Source organism: Oryx dammah, unplaced genomic scaffold, assembly GCF_014754425.2.
Source record: "Oryx dammah isolate SB20612 unplaced genomic scaffold, SCBI_Odam_1.1 HiC_scaffold_27, whole genome shotgun sequence".
Classification (NCBI taxonomy): domain Eukaryota; kingdom Metazoa; phylum Chordata; class Mammalia; order Artiodactyla; family Bovidae; genus Oryx; species Oryx dammah.
Window position 1 is genome coordinate 130,733,282 of NW_024070211.1, and position 19,903 is coordinate 130,753,184.

At 58.1% G+C, this 19,903-nt stretch overlaps 1 protein-coding gene across 23 annotated transcripts in view; it reads right to left on the reverse strand.

The window, feature by feature from the left end:
• The window catches only part of BIN1 (bridging integrator 1), a 56,415-nt gene that overhangs the window by 15,297 nt on the left and 21,215 nt on the right, over positions 1-19,903 (reverse strand). For 11 of the 23 annotated variants that reach the window (XM_040227834.1, XM_040227831.1, XM_040227824.1 and 8 more), the window contains exons 2-7: positions 11,357-11,437; positions 5,773-5,827; positions 5,459-5,553; positions 4,674-4,769; positions 3,679-3,786; positions 2,851-2,943 (exon numbers count right to left, since the gene is read on the reverse strand). In XM_040227834.1, the coding sequence (XP_040083768.1) occupies positions 2,851-2,943; positions 3,679-3,786; positions 4,674-4,769; positions 5,459-5,553; positions 5,773-5,827; positions 11,357-11,437 (528 nt within the window). Of the gene's footprint in view, positions 1-2,850; positions 2,944-3,678; positions 3,787-4,673; positions 4,770-5,458; positions 5,554-5,772; positions 5,828-11,356; positions 11,438-16,549; positions 16,577-19,903 lie in introns of those variants that run through there. The other 12 variants (XM_040227838.1, XM_040227835.1, XM_040227829.1 and 9 more) reach the window with 2 other exon arrangements.

A 19,903-nucleotide genomic window follows, 5' to 3' on the forward strand; every position in this document is an offset into this window, starting at 1 on the left:
GCTCATTCTGGAGAGCACTGCAGGAAACGGTGACTCAGGGGGGTGACTTGGATTCGGGGTCTGAGTCACAGCCCAGGAACGTGGTGGCCTCGCCCAGGAGAAAACTTCCCTCCAGCAGCCTCATGGTCTCAGGCCAGCTGGCCTGGACGCCAAACTGCTGCAGAGCACACCAGAGCTGCCCGTCCCACTTAAGCCCACCCAGCTGTCCACGCAGCTTCAGGCACCAGGATCAGCCCAAGTCACATCCTATTCCTTCTGTGTCTGGCCCAGCCAGGATGACTAGGGAACCGGAGGGGAGAGGGGCCGCTAGGCTCCTGACTCCATCACCTTCAGGTTGTTGGAACTTGCTAGACGGAGCATGAGCGTCTCATCTAACTTTTTTAAAATCTCATTTAAAAGTTAAAGGGAGTATAAGAAATCAAAGAATTGTCTCTAAATATGCATGCCTCCAGCCACACCTAGAATGGATCAGACCTGGGGTGCCCTCCAGGTCAGGAGCCAGATTATCCCTGCCTTAATTCTCGGAGAACCCCCATGCCTGATGGGGACTACCACCCTCAAAGCAGTGACTCCCACACTTCCAAACGCCAGAGTCTCACACGTCACGTGCACTTCCCATTCAAGTGCCCGCTGGCTGGTTCAAGTCCCACCTCCTCCAGGACACTGACCTCCCTGGCTTCCATACCCACAGAGACCACCCCTCTGGTCCCCACGATGCCAGTCCCAACTCCCCGAGTGGACAAGCATGGCCAAGACGGTGCGGACGGCACAGCAGTTCATAGCTGGACACCAAGCCCTGTTCACAGAGCTCAGCAATGCTTCAAAGGGCAGGGTGGCTTCGCTTGAGAGTTCCTAGAAGTCAGGGCCTGTCCTTTATTTCCTTTGAGTCACATTCTTCATATTCTGGCTCTTTCAGAAACACTAGGGGTGGCAGGAGGCGGGGGGAGAGCTGTCCCTTGCTGGGGAGACCTTGCAGCGCCCGTGGCTCCGCTGCACGCCTCCGCACACGGAGAGCAGCGAGAAAGTGACATCCTTGCCATGCAGCCTGTCACCAGGGTCCTGCAGGCAGCTTTGCAGAGACCATGACGTGTGGAGAGCAGCTTGGAACCAGACCAGGGAACACCCAGAGCTGGCCAGCTCAGGAGAACACAGGCTCCGGGGCTGGTGCTGTCCCTCCAAAGTCAAGCCAGCCAGCAAGGGCGGCACAGGGCCCCAAGCGCCCCAGCTCACTCCCCAGCCCCCAGCCAGGGGTGAGGCAGGGTGAGGAAGAAAGAAGAGAGGCTCAGATGAAAACTGGATCCAAATGGGAATGTCAATTTGGCCAAAAGGCAAAACATCTGCCGTCCAACATCCAGAGACGAGATCCCCTGGCCTCTCCTGCCAATCCCCCAGGGTGGCGGGTGAAGGGGGGGGATGGGACCCTCCCAGCTGGATCCCCAACCACACCCATCCCAGGAGCCCCAAATCAGCCACGGCCACCACCCCTGGCCCCACAGTCTCCCAGGAGCTTATCCCACTGGACTAAAATGTTCACCTGGCATCCTCCCAAACCCATTTCAGAGAACATTATGCAGAAATCCTGGCCCTGGGTCAGTGGCCCCATTATTCCCCCTCCAGCCCAAAGTCCTGAACTCTACAGGCGAGCCAGGCCAGTCTCCTGCAGGCTGACCTAACCCAGGCCATCTCCCCCAGAACCAAAAGAGGTGGGGCCGTCACTCAGAGCCTCTAAAGTCAGCCCAGAGCTCTGGCCTAAGAGAAATCAGGCAGCAGGGTGAATAAGAAATTGGGCCACGAGCCCATGCTAAACCCAGCACTCTCCAAATCACAGGTATTCAATACGTGTGAGTTGAAGATGATGAAATCAGAAGTGGCCCAGAAAACATGGGGCAGCTACCCGGTTAGAAACCCGACCTCCTCAGTGGGGCCTGTCTCCTGCCCGCTCCCAGGACCACAAAGTGTTGCTACAGTCAAGTCGGTGTTACTGACTGAGAACCATGAGGCTACCTCTCCCAGGACACTGCTTCATGGTCCTTACCAGGACCCAGCCCACTCCCAAGTATTGCCAGGATAGTAGTTTCACTTTTGTGCAAAGAGCCTCCTCCAGGAAGTCCTCTGGCACCACTGTGATATAGACTGTTTGCCCTCCGTGGAATTCCCAAAGAGCGAGTCCTTTCGGCCCCAGGTCTCAGTATCCCAGCCAGACTGAAGAGCCTTCTCAGCGTCCCCCCAGCGGCACCTTAGGGCCTGTAGGTCCAAGGGTCACCATGACTGTGGCCAACTGTGGCAGGACCACCCCCAGGGACCCCCAGTCCAGGGGGCTAGGAGAATGACCCAGGGCTTGAGGTGGGTGAGCCCCAATTCAGTCACTAAACGGCCCTGGGAAGTGGGCAGGAGATTCTGGCTCTCTGAACGGGTTTGTCTCTTCAGCAAACCCAGGTTAACCTCACAGTTCTTAGGAGGTTTGAAGCATTAAAGACACCACACCTGTCCCTGCAAGAGCCCTCACAGAGGACAGAGTTTGAGGCTTTCCTGGGCTCCTGGAGGCTAGGATTTCAGAGCTGGAGCCGGGATGACCAGAGGTCCAGGCGCTAGGACAGAGAGGGGCCAGTCCAGGTTAACCGGAGCCCCGGCCCCCGGCCGCGTCCTCCTTTCGACCTCAGCTCTCTGAAGCAGGAGGTCTCCCAGCAGAGACAGTTGAAAACAGCCCTGCCTCCCAACCGGGGAAAGAGTCGAGCCCTCCCCCACCCCGCCGCGGGGCTGGGCAGACGGGCACCCAGCACCACCCAGCACCAAGGGCAGGACGACAGACCAGAAGGCGCCAGCACGTGCAAGGTTAGAAGCCAGCGTCACCTGATTTCGGAGCAGGTTAGTTTGAGCTACGAGATGAGCCTGCAGTTTGCCTTGGCACCACTGGGGGGCGGCTTTCTCAAGCAGCGAGACAGGCTAAGGGTGGGGAGGGGAGGTCAAGGCCAAGGAGAGTAGAGAGAGAGGAGGGAGACGGGGAGAGAGAAACGACACAGACATTAAACACCACATCCAAACGTCTCCAGGGCAGTGACGGAGCCCTGCCACCCTCCAGAGGGCCAGCCCCCCACAGCAGGTAAAGGCCCCCGAGGCTGAGAGAATTAAGGGGAGCCCGGAGGAAGGCGGAGAAGTGGGTGAACTCCAGCTGCAAAGCAGAATATGAAAATCGTTAGCAAGGGCAGACGACTCAGCAAGCAGGTCCTGCCCTGGGGGCGCTCACTGCGGTGGAAATGTGGGTGCACCCCCCCACCCCCACCCGACCCGGCTTGTTCCAGCTGAGACAGGTTCACGTTGGATCCGGTGATGGAATTCCACTCGGAGCACACCAGGCCAGGAGGGGCTGGGCCAGTGAAACCCAAGCCAGGCCTGCTCTCATCCTGGAAAGCCGCCTCAGGACAGGCGGAGGGGCCGGGGGACGGGCCAGGTGGGGGCCCCACCCATCAGGCCCAAGAGGACTCCCACTCACTCGCCCTGTGACCTGTGACTCGGAACTAGTCACCGGCTGTGAATCCCTCTGCAAAGGGGGCCAAGGACCCCTGCCCGCCGGGGCGCAGTGACAAGCCTGCAGAGGGGGTGGTGGACCAGCACAGGAGGAAGGCCCCCTGCGGAGACTCCCAAAGATTCTCCCCCAGCAGCCACCACGGCCAGCCTTACCTTAGCAATTTTGGCTTCATCCTTCTTTTTGGCGGTTTGAAGGGACTCGTAATGGTGCCGGGCACTGTCATAGTCCACCAGCTTCCGCCCGCGCTTGGCGATACGTGACTGAAGTACGGAAGGAGGAGGCGGCTGAACAGGGCCTGGCGCCCATGCTGAGATGCTGACCCAGGCAAGGGGGCCTGGATGAACCCGGAGGGCTCAAGGCCGCCGACCCCTGAGCCGACCCCAGGCTCAGCAAGTCTGTCTCACAGATGCTGGAGACACTCGTGTGAACATTTCTGGCAGCAAAGAGCTCATCCCTTCAAGGCTTCTCTCCTCCTGAGCCACCCCACCAGCCTCCCTCCTGCACTCCCTGTAAAACTTCAGGAGCCTTTGCACTGTGTGGCCAGGGGCCAGCATGGAGCATGACCCCTCCAGAGGATGGGGCCCAGCACCACGGTCACTACCTGAGCTCTAGACAGCTCTGCCTGTGTGTCGGGAGCACCTGGGGTCCCAGCCGCCTCCGTGGAGATCCTGACACACCGACTAGTCCTAACTCCCCTGGGCCTGGCAAGGGCAGCCGGCGTTTTGAACACACACAGTCACACAGATATATCCAGATAAGAGGTAATACACATGATGATACACACCTTCCCTTCCAAGCACAGAGTCTCATACAGGGCATACAACGCCCAGGCCTCGAGCCCCTTAATACATTTCATCAGCCCTAGAGTCACTCCACAGTTACACGGCCCCACACGCACACGCTCCACGAGGTCTCTTTCCATAGCCCGGAGACCCACAGGTACAGGGTTTCCAGCTCAGAACGGCCCAGGCCTGGGGACTGGAAGGCTAGCCTCAGAGGGAGCAGCTCCGGAGGATGAACTGGGAGGTGAAGGGAGGCCTGCCTCCAGCCCTGGGCTGCCCACACGCCCCTGCACCCCTCTCCCACTCCCGCCCCCCGACACAGGCTGCCAGGCCGCAGCAGGGCGGAGGGCCAGAGCCCCGCTCACCTTGATGTCAGGGAACTGGCCCAGGTACGTGTCCATGGTCAGCAGCGCCTGGTCCACCAGCTTCTGGTGGTAATCCATCCAGAGCAGGTCATTGTTCTGCAGAAGGCGAGAGCACAGGCGTGCACACTGGGGCGCTGGGCTGCAGCAGGGCCAACTCCCCCTCCCGGGGACCCAGGGGCCAGCCCCATCGCCCCACAGCTGGGCAGCGCCTCAGAACCTCAGACTGGTGGTAGCGGTGGTGGCTTAGTTGCTAAGTCATGTGAGACTCTTGCAACCCCATGGACTATAGCCTCTCAGGCTCCCCTGTCCATGGGATCCTCCAGGGAAAAATACTGGAGTGGGTAGCCATTCCCTTCTCCGGGGGGTCTTCCCGACCCAGGAATTGAACCCGGGTCTCCTGCATCGCAGGCAGATTCTTTACCAACTGAGCGATGAGGGAAGCCCAACCTCATCTATAAAATGGGGTCACAAGTCCTGCCTTTTCACAAGGTGACCTTGAGGATGAGAGACGCCCAGGGCTGGTGGGGCCAGGGAGGGAGGCTTCTTGAGCCAGGCGGTACGTCTCAGAGAGGAGAGATGCCTCCAGACACCACAGGAAACGCATCTCAGCGTGACGGTGTGTCAGAGGAGAAAATGACCCCCAGAGAAGGGAGGGGACTTGCCCAAGAGCACCCAGCACATGGGAACCAAAGGGCTGTTCCCAGAGGGTGCAGGGTGTGACAGGTGGCCAGTTGAGGTCAGAGGCCCCTCAGGGCGAGGCCCAAGGCCGCTGGGCCCACACTCACCTCAGCGATTTTGCTTGCTTCATCCCTGCCAGGCCAGTCCGGCTCATATACCTCCTGCAGACACTCGTTCAACTTCTTGGAGGCCTCATGCATGGCTAGTGGGCAGACAGGCCACATTGCAGGCAGGGCTGGGGGGGGGGGGGGTGGGAGGGCAGGGGGTACCCTTGCCACCACCCTTGAAGGCCCAGGAGGTATGTGGACATACCTGGCAGCCCTGCTCCCCTTCCCAGCTCTGCACCCATCAGCTCCACGAGGGGAAGGCCCCTCTCTGTGCCCCAGGAAGCCCACCCATCCAGGCCAGGTCTGCCCCTTACCTTTGACCGAGGCCAGGTAAGTCCGGAGGTCCTTCTGCAGGCGGGTGCCCTCGGTCTACAAAGAGAAAGACGAGGAGAAGGGGAGGGCCTGGAGCACAGCCCACACCTGCCCTCTGCCTCCCACACCCTGGGGACACCTGCACTGTCCACTGCAAAGCATCAGGGGCCTACAGGAGACCACATAGGAAAACACCCTGGGTTTGGGGTACAGTGGCTACTGCCTCTCTGGCCACAGACACACACTGAGCTCCCACCTGGGGAGCCCTGTGCCTGAAGGGACATTCACCTTCTCTCCCAGGCACTATTCTCAGCCCTGGAAGGAAGGCAGCAAGACAGGGACCCTCCACCCTGGACGAGACACTGGAGTACAGCCTATGTGTATGATGGGACCAGCGGGTGGCAAGCCTGCCCTCGGGCAACCATGAGCACAGGAAGACGATGGGGGTACAGGGACCACCCAGCACCTGGTCCTGAAAGCTTGGGTTCTGCCTGAGGCCAGCTGGCTCCCAGCACATCCCACCGGAGACGGGGGGCCGGGGGCAGGCCTTTACAGGGTCAGGAGGGTTCTGATGGACAGAGGACAACCCGGTGAGGAGAGGAGAGATCCAGAAGGGGAGGCCTTTGACAGGAGTGCAGACAAGGGTGGGGTCGTGTCCAGGCCTCGCAGGACACCGGCCCTGTTGAGAGGGAAGAGGCAGGGGAAAGCGGGGAGTGGCCCAGGGAGTGAAGCCCTCGGAGCTGGGAGGGCAGCCCCAGGGGCTTCCTGGAGCAGGAGGGCCAGCAGAGCGGTGAAACCACAGGCGCAGCCCCAACTCCCTCTGGCATCAGCACAAGGCAGGAGCGGGAAAGCTGAGCTCCAGGTGTGAGGACGGCTGAGCTGGTTGAGGCCAGCAAGGAAAGTCTGAGACTCCCGCCAGGGAGATGTGTGGAATGCAGGAGAAAGCACACGCAGGCTGTGGGGCTGTGGAGACCCAGCTCTATCCCTTACTAGCCACATGTGTGTTCAGGCACTTCAGTCATGTCCAACTCTGTGTGACCCCATGGACTGTAGCCCACCAGGCTCCTCTGTCAATGGAATTCTCCAGGCAAGAATACTGGAGTGGGTTGCCATTTTCTTCTACATACTAGACATGTAACCCTAAGAAAGTTCCTGAACCCCTCAGCGCCTCAGTCTCCTCATCTGTCAACCAGGTCAAATGACCCTGGCCTGAGAGACCACAGGCACATGTGCACGGAGCGCCTGCAGGGCGCCCGGCGCATCGCAGGCGCCGGAAGTGGCTTCACTGTGGCCATGAAGAGCAGCCTCGGGGGTAGGCTCTACACTGGGCACCATGATGGGTGCAGAGGGGCACACAAGGGAGCCAGCCCTCTGGAGGGCCGTGAATGGCTGAGCCTGGGGATGACCTCCCGGGCCCCCGCCAGCCCACGCCTCAGGGACACTTGTTTGGAAGTCCTGCTCTCTGAGGGAGGCCTAAACAGACCACGGCAGCAACCCGTAGTCCCAGGAGACCTGCGCCCCTACAGAGCTCCACCTGCCAGCCTGGAGCTCCTGCCGGAGACAAAAGTGGTCTCCACCCCTGCCAATCAAACAACGCCCCTGCCAAGAGCAGGCTGGGATGCGGGCCCCGGGCATGAGCCCACCGCAGCACCTTCAAATCTCTCCTGTCGCCTTGCAAACAGGGCCCCTTCTCCTGGCCAGAGCCCTTTCCTCCTGCCCTGAAGTCCTCAGAATTGGGGCAACAGTTCCTCACTGGGGCCAGAACATCCCACACATAGCCTCTCGATACCAGTCGCCACCTGAGGAAAAGGAAGCTGAGAGGTTCCGAGACTTGCCCAGGATCACACTGGCACAGGGAGAGCTGGTGAGAACCTCCAAGGCCTGGGCACGTGGGCCGCAATTTGCTGAATCGGTCTTGACAGGGCCAGGAACACAGGCAGCTGCCTATTCGTTACAAAGAATGCAGCCACGGGACAGCAGACACCACACAGAGAGGCTTGCAGGGCATCACACTAAAAATGGAGACCCTCTCCCAAACTCCTTCAGTCCCCATGGAGTATACAACCCTGGCCACGTAGGAATCTCCCGAACGTCCAAGTTCAAGGCATGCTGATTAGAGCAGGAAGTCAAGGCCAGCCCACAAGCACTCACACCTCCCTGGAAGCCCATCGGAGTCACGCGTGGGCCCGAGACCGGGGCAAGAGGAAGGGTCTACCCGACTCCCCATGTTGCCTCCCCAGTCTTAACAATTAAGTGCTGTGGTGGTAGAGACGAGGATTTAAGTGTACCTATGACGCGATGCTCTTGTATTCATCCGATGTCAGAATCTTCCAGACCCAGCTTCTCTTCCCACCAAGCCTCATCAGCTTGCTCCCCTCCCCACTGTCCCCCAACATCTGTCTACAAGGCACCCAGAAAAAGGGGTCACCCACAGGGTGGGTTGCTGTGCTTGCCCAGGCTTCAGGCTGTACCAGGGCCCCTTGTGACTCCCAAACAAGGCCACGCTGTGAGCAGGCACACTGGGCACAGATGTGCAAGGGACGCCGGAGCCCTGCCTCCCCTGTGCCAACTGCAGCTGGTTCCTAATGTCGACGTCCCCCCCGCCGGGGCCCCCAGCCAGCTGCTTCCTCAGGCGGCCCTGGCGGCAGGCTACCCCTCCACCCTGGCTCTGAGAAACATCTCTCCGGAGATCCCTGAGCTCTAACCATATGCCTTGCAGAGCAGCTGGGGGAAGGAGAAAGTTCTGGAGCCACTGCCCTCAGCCTGTTCTCCTGGCAGCCCAGGACTAACACCGGGTGTGGCCCCACAAGCCGGCCAGCAGGCACTCCACACCCCCACACCTCCCTCCAAAGGCTATCCCCCACCTCCCTGACATCAGCCCCCATCTTCCTAGGGAAGGGCTCCCTGCATGGACCCCTCTGGCTGCAGCTGGACTCCTGCACCTCTGTAGTCAGTGCCGGAGGATCTCCACGCGATAGCCGGGGATGCCCACTTGGAGGAGAGCCCTGGGTGGGCCCTGAAGAAGGAGAAGGAACCAGACCTGCCCCATCTCATTGACAAATAGCAACTCTGAGCTCTGGGGAGCCAGGTCCAGGCGGTCCCCTAGGAGGAAGAGGCTGGGCCATCGGGAGGACCCAGAATGGCTCCCAAGAATCTGAGCTGGATTTAAAGCACTTGGGTAGGTGAGAGTGTGAGTGAGCCCTCCAGGGCTTCACAGAGAGGACAGGGCCAGGGATGCCAGACCTGAAGTTGAGTGGGCTCAGAGGGGCTATGTAAACTGGGTCCCTGTGAAAGCAGGCAACAGCAGGGCGACCCACCTCCTCTCCTAGGGCCCACCCCCAGAAGAAGGGCTGGGAGACTCGTGTCCTTGAAGCCCAAACTCCCGCCATCCCTGGCCCCGACTAGCGCTGGCCCACTAGGCTTGGCGTTTCCAGATGAAGAGCAGGGCTCCCCATACTCAGGTTTCACCTCACCTTTCCCAGGGCTCCCCACGCCCCGCAGCTTTCTGAATTCACTTCCCTGAGAAGAGTGATCCTCACTTAGTGACCCTTTCTAAATCCTGAACCTCACCCCAGGCCCCAGACACCCCCACATACCAACCAAATCCAGAACTGTCCAGTTGCCCTAACTCCTAAGGGAGGGTTACCCTGAACCTCAAACGAGACCTCCTATTTGCCCACTCCTGCTTCTACCCTCGGCCCCTGAGAAGCTGACCACACCACCCAGAGCACCAGCTCAAATGACCACCCGTATCCACAGCCAGCGAGCCCAAAGGACTGGCTATCTTTAGCCCTAGCTTCACTCCCCAGTCGCTCTGGGCAAGGATCAGTGACTGCCTGCCAAAAGCCAGGGAGCCAGAAAGGACTTCGGTGTTCTTCTTCAAGCCTCCACTTTGAAGGTGAGAAAACTGAGGCCCAAGGGGCGAGCGGTCACCCAGAGCCAAACAAGCAGTCTCTGCTACGGGCTTTGAAACACCTCCCATTACTGGCCTCGGGGGACAAGCAGCCATGGGGGCTTCCAACCCTGCTCTGAGGAACCCCTCAGTTGAGCTTCTCTGGCAGGTGAGGGCAACTTGGCCCTGGGCCCTCTCCCAGCGTGTTCCCCTACCGTCTCCCAGCACGCACACTTGCCCTATCCCAGCATGCCCTCTGATCCTCTCCTGGTAGGCTCCCTGGCCCTCTCCCAGCATGCTCCCTGGCCCTCTCCCAGCATGCTCCCCGGCCTTCTCCCAGCATGCTCCCCAGCCTTCTCCTAGCATGCTCCCTGGCCCTCTCCCAGCATGCTCCCCGGCCTTCTCCTAGCATGCTCCCTGGCCCTCTCCCAGCATGCTCTCCAGCCTTCCTACCATCATGCTCTCCGGCCCTCTCCCAGCTGCTCCCAGCCACGGGCCAGTGGGCTGTCAGAGTTTTTCAAAGGATGCCCCTTCTCCCAGGGGTTCCCTTTCAGCCACAGAAGCATTGGTGGGTATCTTCTGTGCTTTCTGAGGCCTCAGATGTGGACCAGGAGTAGGAAGAGGCCTGGTCCCTCCCAGCCCCCAGTCTAGGCCCACCAGCCCCTTTCCTAGCAAAGCTTCGATCTTGACCTCACTGCCAACACCCATGCCCATTCCTATGGTCTCTTCTGGCCTCCATGCCTGTCTTTCACTCATTGGGACTGGTCTGCAGAAGCCACAGAGCCATGGCCCAGCTCTCTGTCCCTGCTTCCTTGGCCTTTCCCAGGGAGGAGAGAATCACCAGAGTCATTTCACTCCCAACTTGTACTATCTTCAGATACAGTCACCAAAATGGCTTATTCTAGACTTAGCAGATCTGAGGGGGGGAATGTCTCGGGTACAACCCAGTCAAGGTATTTAGGGCCCTATGGGGTCAGGATGTCCTCCCTTGGATATAACCACTGCCCCCAGGCTGTCCACATAATTAAGGCCCTTCTGTCACCAGCCCTTCGTCTATAAAAGGGAATGCTAAGGACGCTCTTTAACTCACTTGCAGTTTTTAGAACCAGAGAAGTATGAGTCTGAATCCACTCCCAAAGCTGCAAGGCCTTGGGCAGATTAACCAACTTCTCTAAGCCTCAACTGCTTCACCTATGAAAGGGGAACAGTGATACCAGTTGCCTTACAGAGGTGTCAGAGGGATCCGAAAGCCATCTACAAATGGCCCGGCCTGGAGCCCGCCACTCAGCCAAGCACAGTCGACACTCAGCGGGTGCCCAATCAAACCCAGTCTGCTCCGCTCCCGTGTTAAACCTTGCAGATGCCACTGTCCTCACAGGACACTTCTAGAGAGCCCACCTGCCTGGACATTCAAGGTTGTCCAGAATCTGGCCATGATCTAACGTTCGCTCCCACTCCCACCCTGCCCCAACCTTATATCTTACCTAAAGTAAACCCCCACACTCCCCTCCTTCCCCTAGTCCACAGCCAGTGACAGTGCTCCCTCCTCCAAGAAGTCTTCCATGACTCACCAGCCCGCACTGATCCCTTCTCAAGCTCCTCTACTCCACAAATTCATCTCTTGACATTTTCCACCTGGAAGCCACAGTTCCATTTTCACAAGCTCCTGAAGGCCAAGGGCCACCCATACTCACCAGCTGCTTGTTGAAATTCTGGACACACTGTTCAAACTGCTCATCCTTTGTCTCATCCGCCTTCCCCAGTTTCTGGAGGACCTTCCAAGGCAGAGGGAGAAGAGAAGAATGTTACACTGAGAAGGAAAGTGGCCAAACCAAGAGCACCAGGTCACCAATACCTCAGACTCCTCTCCACCCCAGCGGGGTTCTGGGAGGCCCACGGCCAGGATCACCCAGCCCAGGCCACTGGGACCACCAGAGGGCTTGTGGTTGCTGTGACCCCCAAGGGCAGCACTGAGATCTCTCCCTCCTCTCCTCAGAGCTCATCCATCTGTCAAGAGGAAGTGCTTAGGACAGGCTTGCTGTAGTGATGGAAACCAGGAGTATGAGGGGTTGGGTGCCCCTCCCAACTAATATCACACTGCAGCCCTGGCTGCTACACCCCAACCTGGCAACTGAAAAGTGAGCCAAACACCAGGGGGCCGGCAGGGGTGGCCCCACCTCCCCACACGACTCAATTTCTTGGGCCCACTGCTCGCGAATCCCAGAGGGAGGTAATCACTCCAGGACCAGGAGGGGAGGGAGGGCTGGCGGAGGGTCAGGCTCTTGCGGTCACTAGGAGTCAGCTTCCAATCTGCCTAGATTTCCAGTTGAGACCCACTGTAGCCCGTATCTAGACGCCCTCCCACCCCTGGCACTCACACCAGCACACACACATTCACACACACAGAGGCACCCAAGAGCACGTACACACGGGCTCACAGACACACACCCTATTCCCGACATCTCAGAGGCTGACTCTCCCCTCGGTGAGTCACGGCTGTCCCTTCTTGGTGGGGTCAAAGAGAGGACGTGGCAGGCACAGGTGGGAGATGAGTGGGTGAAGACAGAGAGAGACCTAAAGTCTGGAGAGGGAGAAAGCTCTAAAAAAAGAAGAAGGTGGACCGGGAGCCTGAAAGCCCCGAGCAGAAGGGCTGGCCCTCCAGGTTCTCCCAGACTCCCAGCTCCCAGCTCCCACGGCCTCCAACTCCAGAGTTCTCCATGGTCACAGAGAGAGGGAAGGCAAGAAGCAAGGATGGGTGAGGGCAACAGGGGAAGAGCAGAGAAAAATAAGAGATGAGGATTTGGCAGAGAGAGGGTGAAGTGTGCAGGGAGAGAGCGGGGCAGAGGCTCCCCTCCACAGGCCTGGGCAGGCACGTCCACAGGAAGCAGAAGGGACAACACGGAGATGAAGGTCAGCAGAGAGTGACCCAACCCAGCAAGAATAAGAAGGAAGCAGGTGGCTCTGGTTAGGGGCGGCAGGTGGAGGAGAGAAACAGGTGAGCCCCCAGCAGGGATGAGCTCAGATGGGGTTGGAACACCAGGTCAGGATCCTGGACGGAGGAATGCCCAGTCTCAGGACAGAGCCGGGACCCTCCCGAACCCCGACTGACCCTAGGATGGCCGGCACTGCCCTGCTCCCCCTCCTGCACCTGCCCAGGAGCCACAGCGGGCCAGTCAGCTCTCTGATCCTCTCTCTCATCATGTAATGAATTCAGCCATCTCTTGCCAGGCACTTGCTCTGTGCCCTGGGCATCTATGCTGGGGAAGCAGATCAATCAGACAAGGGTCCATTCCCAAGACAGAGGGAAGTACATGAGACTGTGGGAGCCCAGGATGGAGATCGTATCCAGCCTGGGTAATCAAGGAAAACTTCCTGGGAGAAGTGGCAGCTCAGACTGAGAGGAGCACTGGCAGCAGGAGGACCAGAAAGATGAGGTCCATCGTTAGGGAATTTCAAGGTGACCAGAGGTCGCAAAGGATGGAGAGGAAAGGCGGTGGGGAGCGGTGCACACTGGGGAGCGGCCCCCAGTAACCCTGTCAGGACACTGTCCATCAGGCAAGGGCAACCAGATGCCAAGTGTGACAGTGAGCTGAGGAGGAAAGCAAAACCAAACCACGAGCAAGAAGACGGGCACTAACCTCAATCCAGGCCCCCCCTTCCCTTGGCAGCCCCATGGGAACAGGGTGGAGCTTCGGGGGTGCCTGGCCCACTTGACCCTGAGCACGGGCAGGTGGCTCACCCCCATCCACACCAAGGAGAGAAATGGACCGCCAGGTGGGAAAGAAAGAACTTCCAAAAGCCAGCACGGCCCACCGGAGCAAACCAGAGGCTCCTAGGGAGCAGGACCAGAGGCTGGCCGGCCCTCCGGCAGGAGGACTGGGAGGTGACGCTATCTACCCACTGCCTCTCCTTCTCCCTGCAGAGATGCTCGCGATCAGAGGAACTGCCAGTCCCCTCCCCGCCATCGGGGTCCCGAGGAGGCCAAGGCCCCAGGTGTCCACACCTGGCTCCAGGCATCAAACACAGCCACGTGGTTCACCAGCCAGCTGTAGCCACCAGTGAGACCTTCAGGCCTCGAGAAAGAGGCCAGCCATGGTGACAGGCAGTGAGAAGAACCCTGAGAAAAGGGACTCTTACTGTCTCTCTGAATCTCAAGCATCTTGTCAAGAAATAGAACATTAGCACCCACCTTAAGGCTCACGCGAAACACGTCTCCATATCTAGCCTATAACAGGTACTCAAGTACAGGGCTTTCAGAGCTGTCTCTACACAGCTGAGTGCTGGGCCTGACATGAACCCACCCTCCTAGTCCAGGCAGATGGCACCCCAAGATGCCAGACAGAAGGCAAGTATGCACACTCTGTACTCAAATACACAGGCAGGCAGGTGCACACAGCTGACTCCTGTTCATCCTTCAAAACCTCGCTCAGGCGACACGTCCTCTGCGAAGCTGCCCTCCTCCTCATCCCCTCACTCTACCACTTAGGGCCTGGGACCAGCTCTCCTCATTGCCTGGGGGTCTGCCTCTGGCCCCACCCAAGCCTGCACAGCCTGAGCTCGAGGCCAGTGTCCAGCCTTCCTGCATCCCCAGCTCACCAACAGGACTGAGCCCAGGGCCGACACACAACACGTTCTCATCTGAGCTGTGAACTTTGAGGTCAGAGTCACGACCTAGAACAAAAGAGCCCGTCTCTCAGTTTCCTGTTACGTAAAATCAGAGGGTGTATATGGAGAATACTCGACCCGACACGCAGAGAGCTCACCATGAAGGCGGCCGTTAGGATCAGGGGTTAGAACTGGCATTCACACGAATCTGAGGTCTGGTCTTGAGGAATCAGTTGGCTCCAGTGGGTCCCACCGGGCCCTGCAGGATGCTTCAGAGGGGGATGACCAGCACGGCTCTGCGTGAGCTCCAGCCAGCTGCTCACCTCGCCTTTGATAGCTCAGTGCCCGCCTGTGACACGGGAGTGACAACTGTACCCACAGCACGTGGAGGCTCAGTGAGTGTGTCTTGTCTCCTCCTCACTGTACCTGCCTCGCTCCACAGAAAGGAGGCGGAGGACACACACCCTGCGGCCCTGTCCTCGGGGAAGCTCCCAGTGCGGCTACGGGGAGAAACAAGCTGGGCACCACCTACCCCAGGACAGAGACCGGGACTAAACTTGGTGCAGTGACACCCCAGAGCCCCGCCGTCTCCGTGTTTCCCACCCTCCAGAGCGCAGCTCCTGCTGCACCCCAGACGCTGGGAAAGAGGGCTTTCCCACTGGCCCCGGGGGCACCCGGACCACACCCTACCCTGCCCTGCCACCTAACAGCTGCTCAGCCCTGCGCGATCTGTCCCCACACTCACAGACCCCAGGGCAGCTCTGTCCAGCCGCCACCAGTGCCCTCACCTGGGACACACACACATGCTCAGAGCCCTCTCCACGCCAAGAGGGGAGCCCTGGCCACAGGCCTGGGGGACACAGAGGCCACGCTCAGTGCGTGGGGCCACCCTGCGTGGGGCTCAGCCAGCCACTGCACCCAGCAGGCGGGCCGCCGGGGCTCAGGGGGTGCCTGATGGCTGAGCCAGGTATCGGAGACCGGGCAGGAGGCAGGTGAGGAGGGGCCTGGAGGCAGCAGGCTTCCCGACCCCTGCCTGAGGCTACAGAGATCCGTGGGGACGAGGCAGACACCCCTAAGTCACACTAATCTCACATGTCTCCCTTGTAATAAACAAAGGGACAGCATGACAGGGGACAGGTCACAGCCCCACCGCACCGAGGTAGGGGCTGCTCAGCCCAAGCCCAGCGCAGTCCAGGAAGCCTGATGGTGGCCCTGCTCCTCTCACATCCTCAGTGCAACCACGGACGAGAGGAGCTGGAAACCCCGGTATGACCAATCCCCAGCAGGGCCGAGTGAGGGGAGCTGGTGGCAGAATGAGCCTCCTCCCGACAACATCTGCGGGTCGGCCTGTCAGAGGCTGGGCTGGGACTCAGGGCTGGGGGGCCCTCCCTGGGCAGGGCGGGAGGCCCACAGGACACGGCTGAGCACCTCTGAGTACCAGGGCTCAGGGACAGCTTCCTGCGTGCCCCTCCCCAGCCTCTCTCACAGCCCACAGGCCTCGGTTGCGGGGTCTTCCCAGGCCCGCTCCTCGGCTCCTGGCCAGCCAGTGAGCCAGGGGACAGGCCACCCATGGTGACAGCTTCCACACAGAGGTGCTGCGCACCCAGCCACCAAACCCAGAAATGGCGCCCAGGGCCAGTGTCCTTCGAAACAAGAGCAAGTTATCACTCACTGCTCACCCAGCACAGCACTTTACAGACCCCACACACCCCTCCTCCCAGCTACGGTCTCTACATTCGTGGGACAGACGACAGGCAAATCAGGACACCTAGGGCCTCACACTCAGCAGCAGGCAAAGGGCTTCTCCCAAGCTCCAGACTGGAAGAAGGGCACCCAAACTGGAGGTGGGGGGTCACCCAGCAGACCTGGCCCTCTCCACGCCACCCCAGCTGGGCCAGCAAGGGCAGGGGAGCACGCCCACAGGCCCTCACCCCTAGGCTGATCCCAGGAGCCCTCTGGGACCCCTCTTTGCCCCCAGAGCATGGCCAGCCCCCTACCTGTGTGGGAACACATGCCCACATCTGGGCATGTGGCACAAGGTAAAAATAAACACTTTCTAGAAGCCAAGGTTGGGGAAAAGAGCTGAGCCTGGAGGCCCAGGAGGGAAGCCCCGGTCCCCAGGCTCTGGCCCAGACAGGAAAAGCTCTTCTAGCGACCAGCAGAGATCAAGGACCACCCCCCATCCAGAGCATCCCCAGCACCCCCGTCCACACTCTCTCACACACACAGACAACTCCCCCGGCACCCACCACCCAGCAGCTGAGACCCCAGGGGGCCTTCACCTTCCTCATCATCTCCGGCACTCCAAGGCCACGGCCTCAGTCGAGGTTGGTCGCAGAATGAGCTGTGCCGGGCGGCTGGGCGTCACTATTGTACTTCCTCCTCCCCCGCCGACAAAGCCTGCGGTCGGGACCACAGCAACAGGATGCACGCCCTCACAGGCTCCCAGAGGCTCCCAGGTGGGCAGGGGCACATGGACAGACACACAGACTGTCTGGGTGATGGGTGGGCAGGTGGAAGCCTAGCCTTTCCCATGGGTCACACAGCTGGGATCCATCTGGAGGGAGACACCTCAAGAGGCAAGAGGGGGCCATGAGAACTGGACCAAAGGCCACCTGGTGACTGGAGCTGTCCCCTCCCCTGGTAGACATGCCAGGGTAGGACACTCCGCCCCAACTGCCCACGGCCTCAGGGTCTCTGGCTCACTCCCTGACATCTGAGGGGTCTCCCTGTCTCCTGCCCACCTGCTCGATCCTCCCGCCCACACACACAGTATCAGCCTGAGAGCTATGCTCGCAGCTGGCCTCACGGTCCTCCTGCCCAGATGGTGCCCAGGCACCTGGCCCCCATGATGGACACTCAGTCCCACACTCCTCCCAGCTCCCCAGTAACCCAGGAGCCAAGTGGGCACAGCCTCAGCAGAGCCAGGAGAGAGTAGGGAGAGTTAAGCCCCAGCCCACCAGGAGCTGCCACATTGCATAGGCCCCTCCCCAACTTCTAGTCTCAAATATAAACCCTATAAACCGCAAAAGAAGTTGGAAGAATAGTACGATAGACTGCCATCTGTCCTTCCCTCAACTCACCAATTGTCACCAGGAGGCCACCTTTACTTTCTCTCCATTTAAATAGTCTGGTTCGTTTGTTTATATGTTAGCCCAACCCCTGGAAAGGAGCTGCAGACATCATGACTTTTAACCCAGTCCTTCACCCCTAACTACTTTGGTTCATTTCCAAAGAATAAGAATATCCTCCTAAACCCCCGTAATACCAGCGAACACCCAGTGTTTACTCTTATTACTATTATCCAGCACATGTCCTCGTGCAAACATGCCTACTTGTCCCCTACATCTCCCTTATGTTTGCCTTATTTGTTTTTTGATCTGGAATCCAAATGTGGTTCACACACTGCTTTTTTAATTGAAATATAGTTGATTCAATCCTAAAGGAAATCAATCCTGAATTTTCATTTGAAAGACTGATGCTGAAGCTGTAGCTCCAACACTTTGGCCACCTGATGCAAAGAGCCGACTCATTAGAAAAGACTCTGATGATGGGAGAGATTGAAGGCAGGAGGAGGAGGAAACGACAGAGGACGAGACGGTCGGACGACAGAGGACGAGATGGTTGGATGGCATCACGGATTCAATGCACATGAGTTTGAACAAGGTCCGGGAGATGGTGAAGGACAGGAGCCTGGCGTGCTGCAGTCCATAGGGTTGCAAAGAGTTGGACAGGACTGAGCTACTGAACAACAAGAATAGTTGATTTACAATGTTGAGTTAGTTTCTGCTGTAAAGTGATTCAGTTATACATATATATATATATATAATTCCGTATATATATATGTGATTCGATATATATATACATACACCCACACATTCCTTTTCATACTCTTTTCCATCATGGTCTATCACGACATATTGTGTAGAGTTCCTTGTGCTCTGCGTGCATGGATGCATGCCCAGTCTCTTCAGTCGTGTCTGCCTCTGTGCGACCCCAGGGACTGCAGCCCACCAGGCTCCTCCATCCCTGGGATTCTCCAGGCAAGAACACTAGAGTGGGTTGCCATATCCTTCTCCAGACAATCGCCCCAACCCAGGGATAAACCCGCATCTTTTCTGGCTCCTCCATGACAGGCAGACTCTCTACCCCCTGAGGGATGGCCCTCCGCTATACAGTAGGATCTTACTGTTTACTTATTCTATATATAACAGTTGGTCTGCTAACCCCGAACTCCCGGTGGACTGCCCCCTCGTGCCCCTCGCCCTCAGCAGCCACGAGTTTGTTCTCTGAGCCTGTTTCTGTTTCACAGGTGGTTCGTTTGTGCCGTATTTCAAATCCCATGTGGGTGACGTCACATGGTCTTCACCTTTCTCTTTCTGACTTCCTTCACTTAGTATACACACTGCACTGGGTTGCCGTGTCTCCTGTCTCCTGTAATCCAGAATATTTCCCTCCACCTATTCACTGTGCATTGTTTCTCTTTCATTGTATTGACAGCTTTTTACTGGAGCAAAGTTGACTTACAATGTTGCATTAGTTTCAGGTGTACAGCAAAGTGATTCAGTTGTAAGATATATATATATTCTTTCTCAGATTCTTTTCCTTATAGGTTATTACAAAATACTGAGTATCAGACCCTGTGCCAAACAGACATATTTTTAAGCATGCAAACCAGTCCCGTGGAGCATGACCTACACTCTAGGTTCATCTGCTCACTTCCTCGTGATTGAGTCCAGATTAAACATTGTTTTGGCAAGCATACTACAGAGGCAACGTGTCCTTCAACAGCATCACCTCCGGGCGTCTCCTGCTTCCGGCGCTGAGCTTGACCACATGCACAGGTTGGGCGGTGTTTGCCAGACCTCTGGTGTGACTAAGGTGACTTTCCTCTAGGTAATTAACTAGTCATCTGAGGGTCGATACATCATCCCTGCATAAATGTCTACAGCCAGTAACTTTTTGCCTGATGCCTTTACGTCCATTTAGTACTCTGCTACTCAAAGTCGGGTCCATGGACCAACAGCATCACAGCCCTTTGGTAATCTGGTAGAAATGCAAAATTTCAGGCTCCGCCCTGGAACTGTTGGATTTGACAGTGCGTTTCGACAAGACCCCTTCTGCCCTGTGTGCAAATGAAAGGCTGAGAGGCTCCGCATCTCTCATCTCTGCCGGGACTGACTGTTATCGAGGGCCTCTACCCTCCTCCATATTACCTGGTGTCCTATACAGGTCATGTCTTTATAGGGACATCATTACGGACTCTTGCCTCCATTTTGCATTCAATGTTTTATAGCCTATTACTATCATTATTCATTTTGACGTTCAAACTGTCCTAAATTTGGCCAGTGGGAGCCTGAGGACGTGTCTCCACTAGTCTTTGGGCATGCCCTTGTTTCCTGACACTGCGAGATGTTCCAGGCTCAGGGGGGTATGTCCCTGCCCTGGGCCTACAATCAGCCCTTTCTCCAAGAAGCTCGGGTTCCCTTCAAGGAGAGGTGTGTTCACTGCTTCTGGGCATCCTAGGCCTTGCCATTTTTATGCCTGGCCTCCTCTAAGTATTCTCACCCCTACTTTAGAGATGAGAAAAGGAAGGAATTTGGCCACAGCTTGATCCCAGGAGAGTCTGGTAGCTT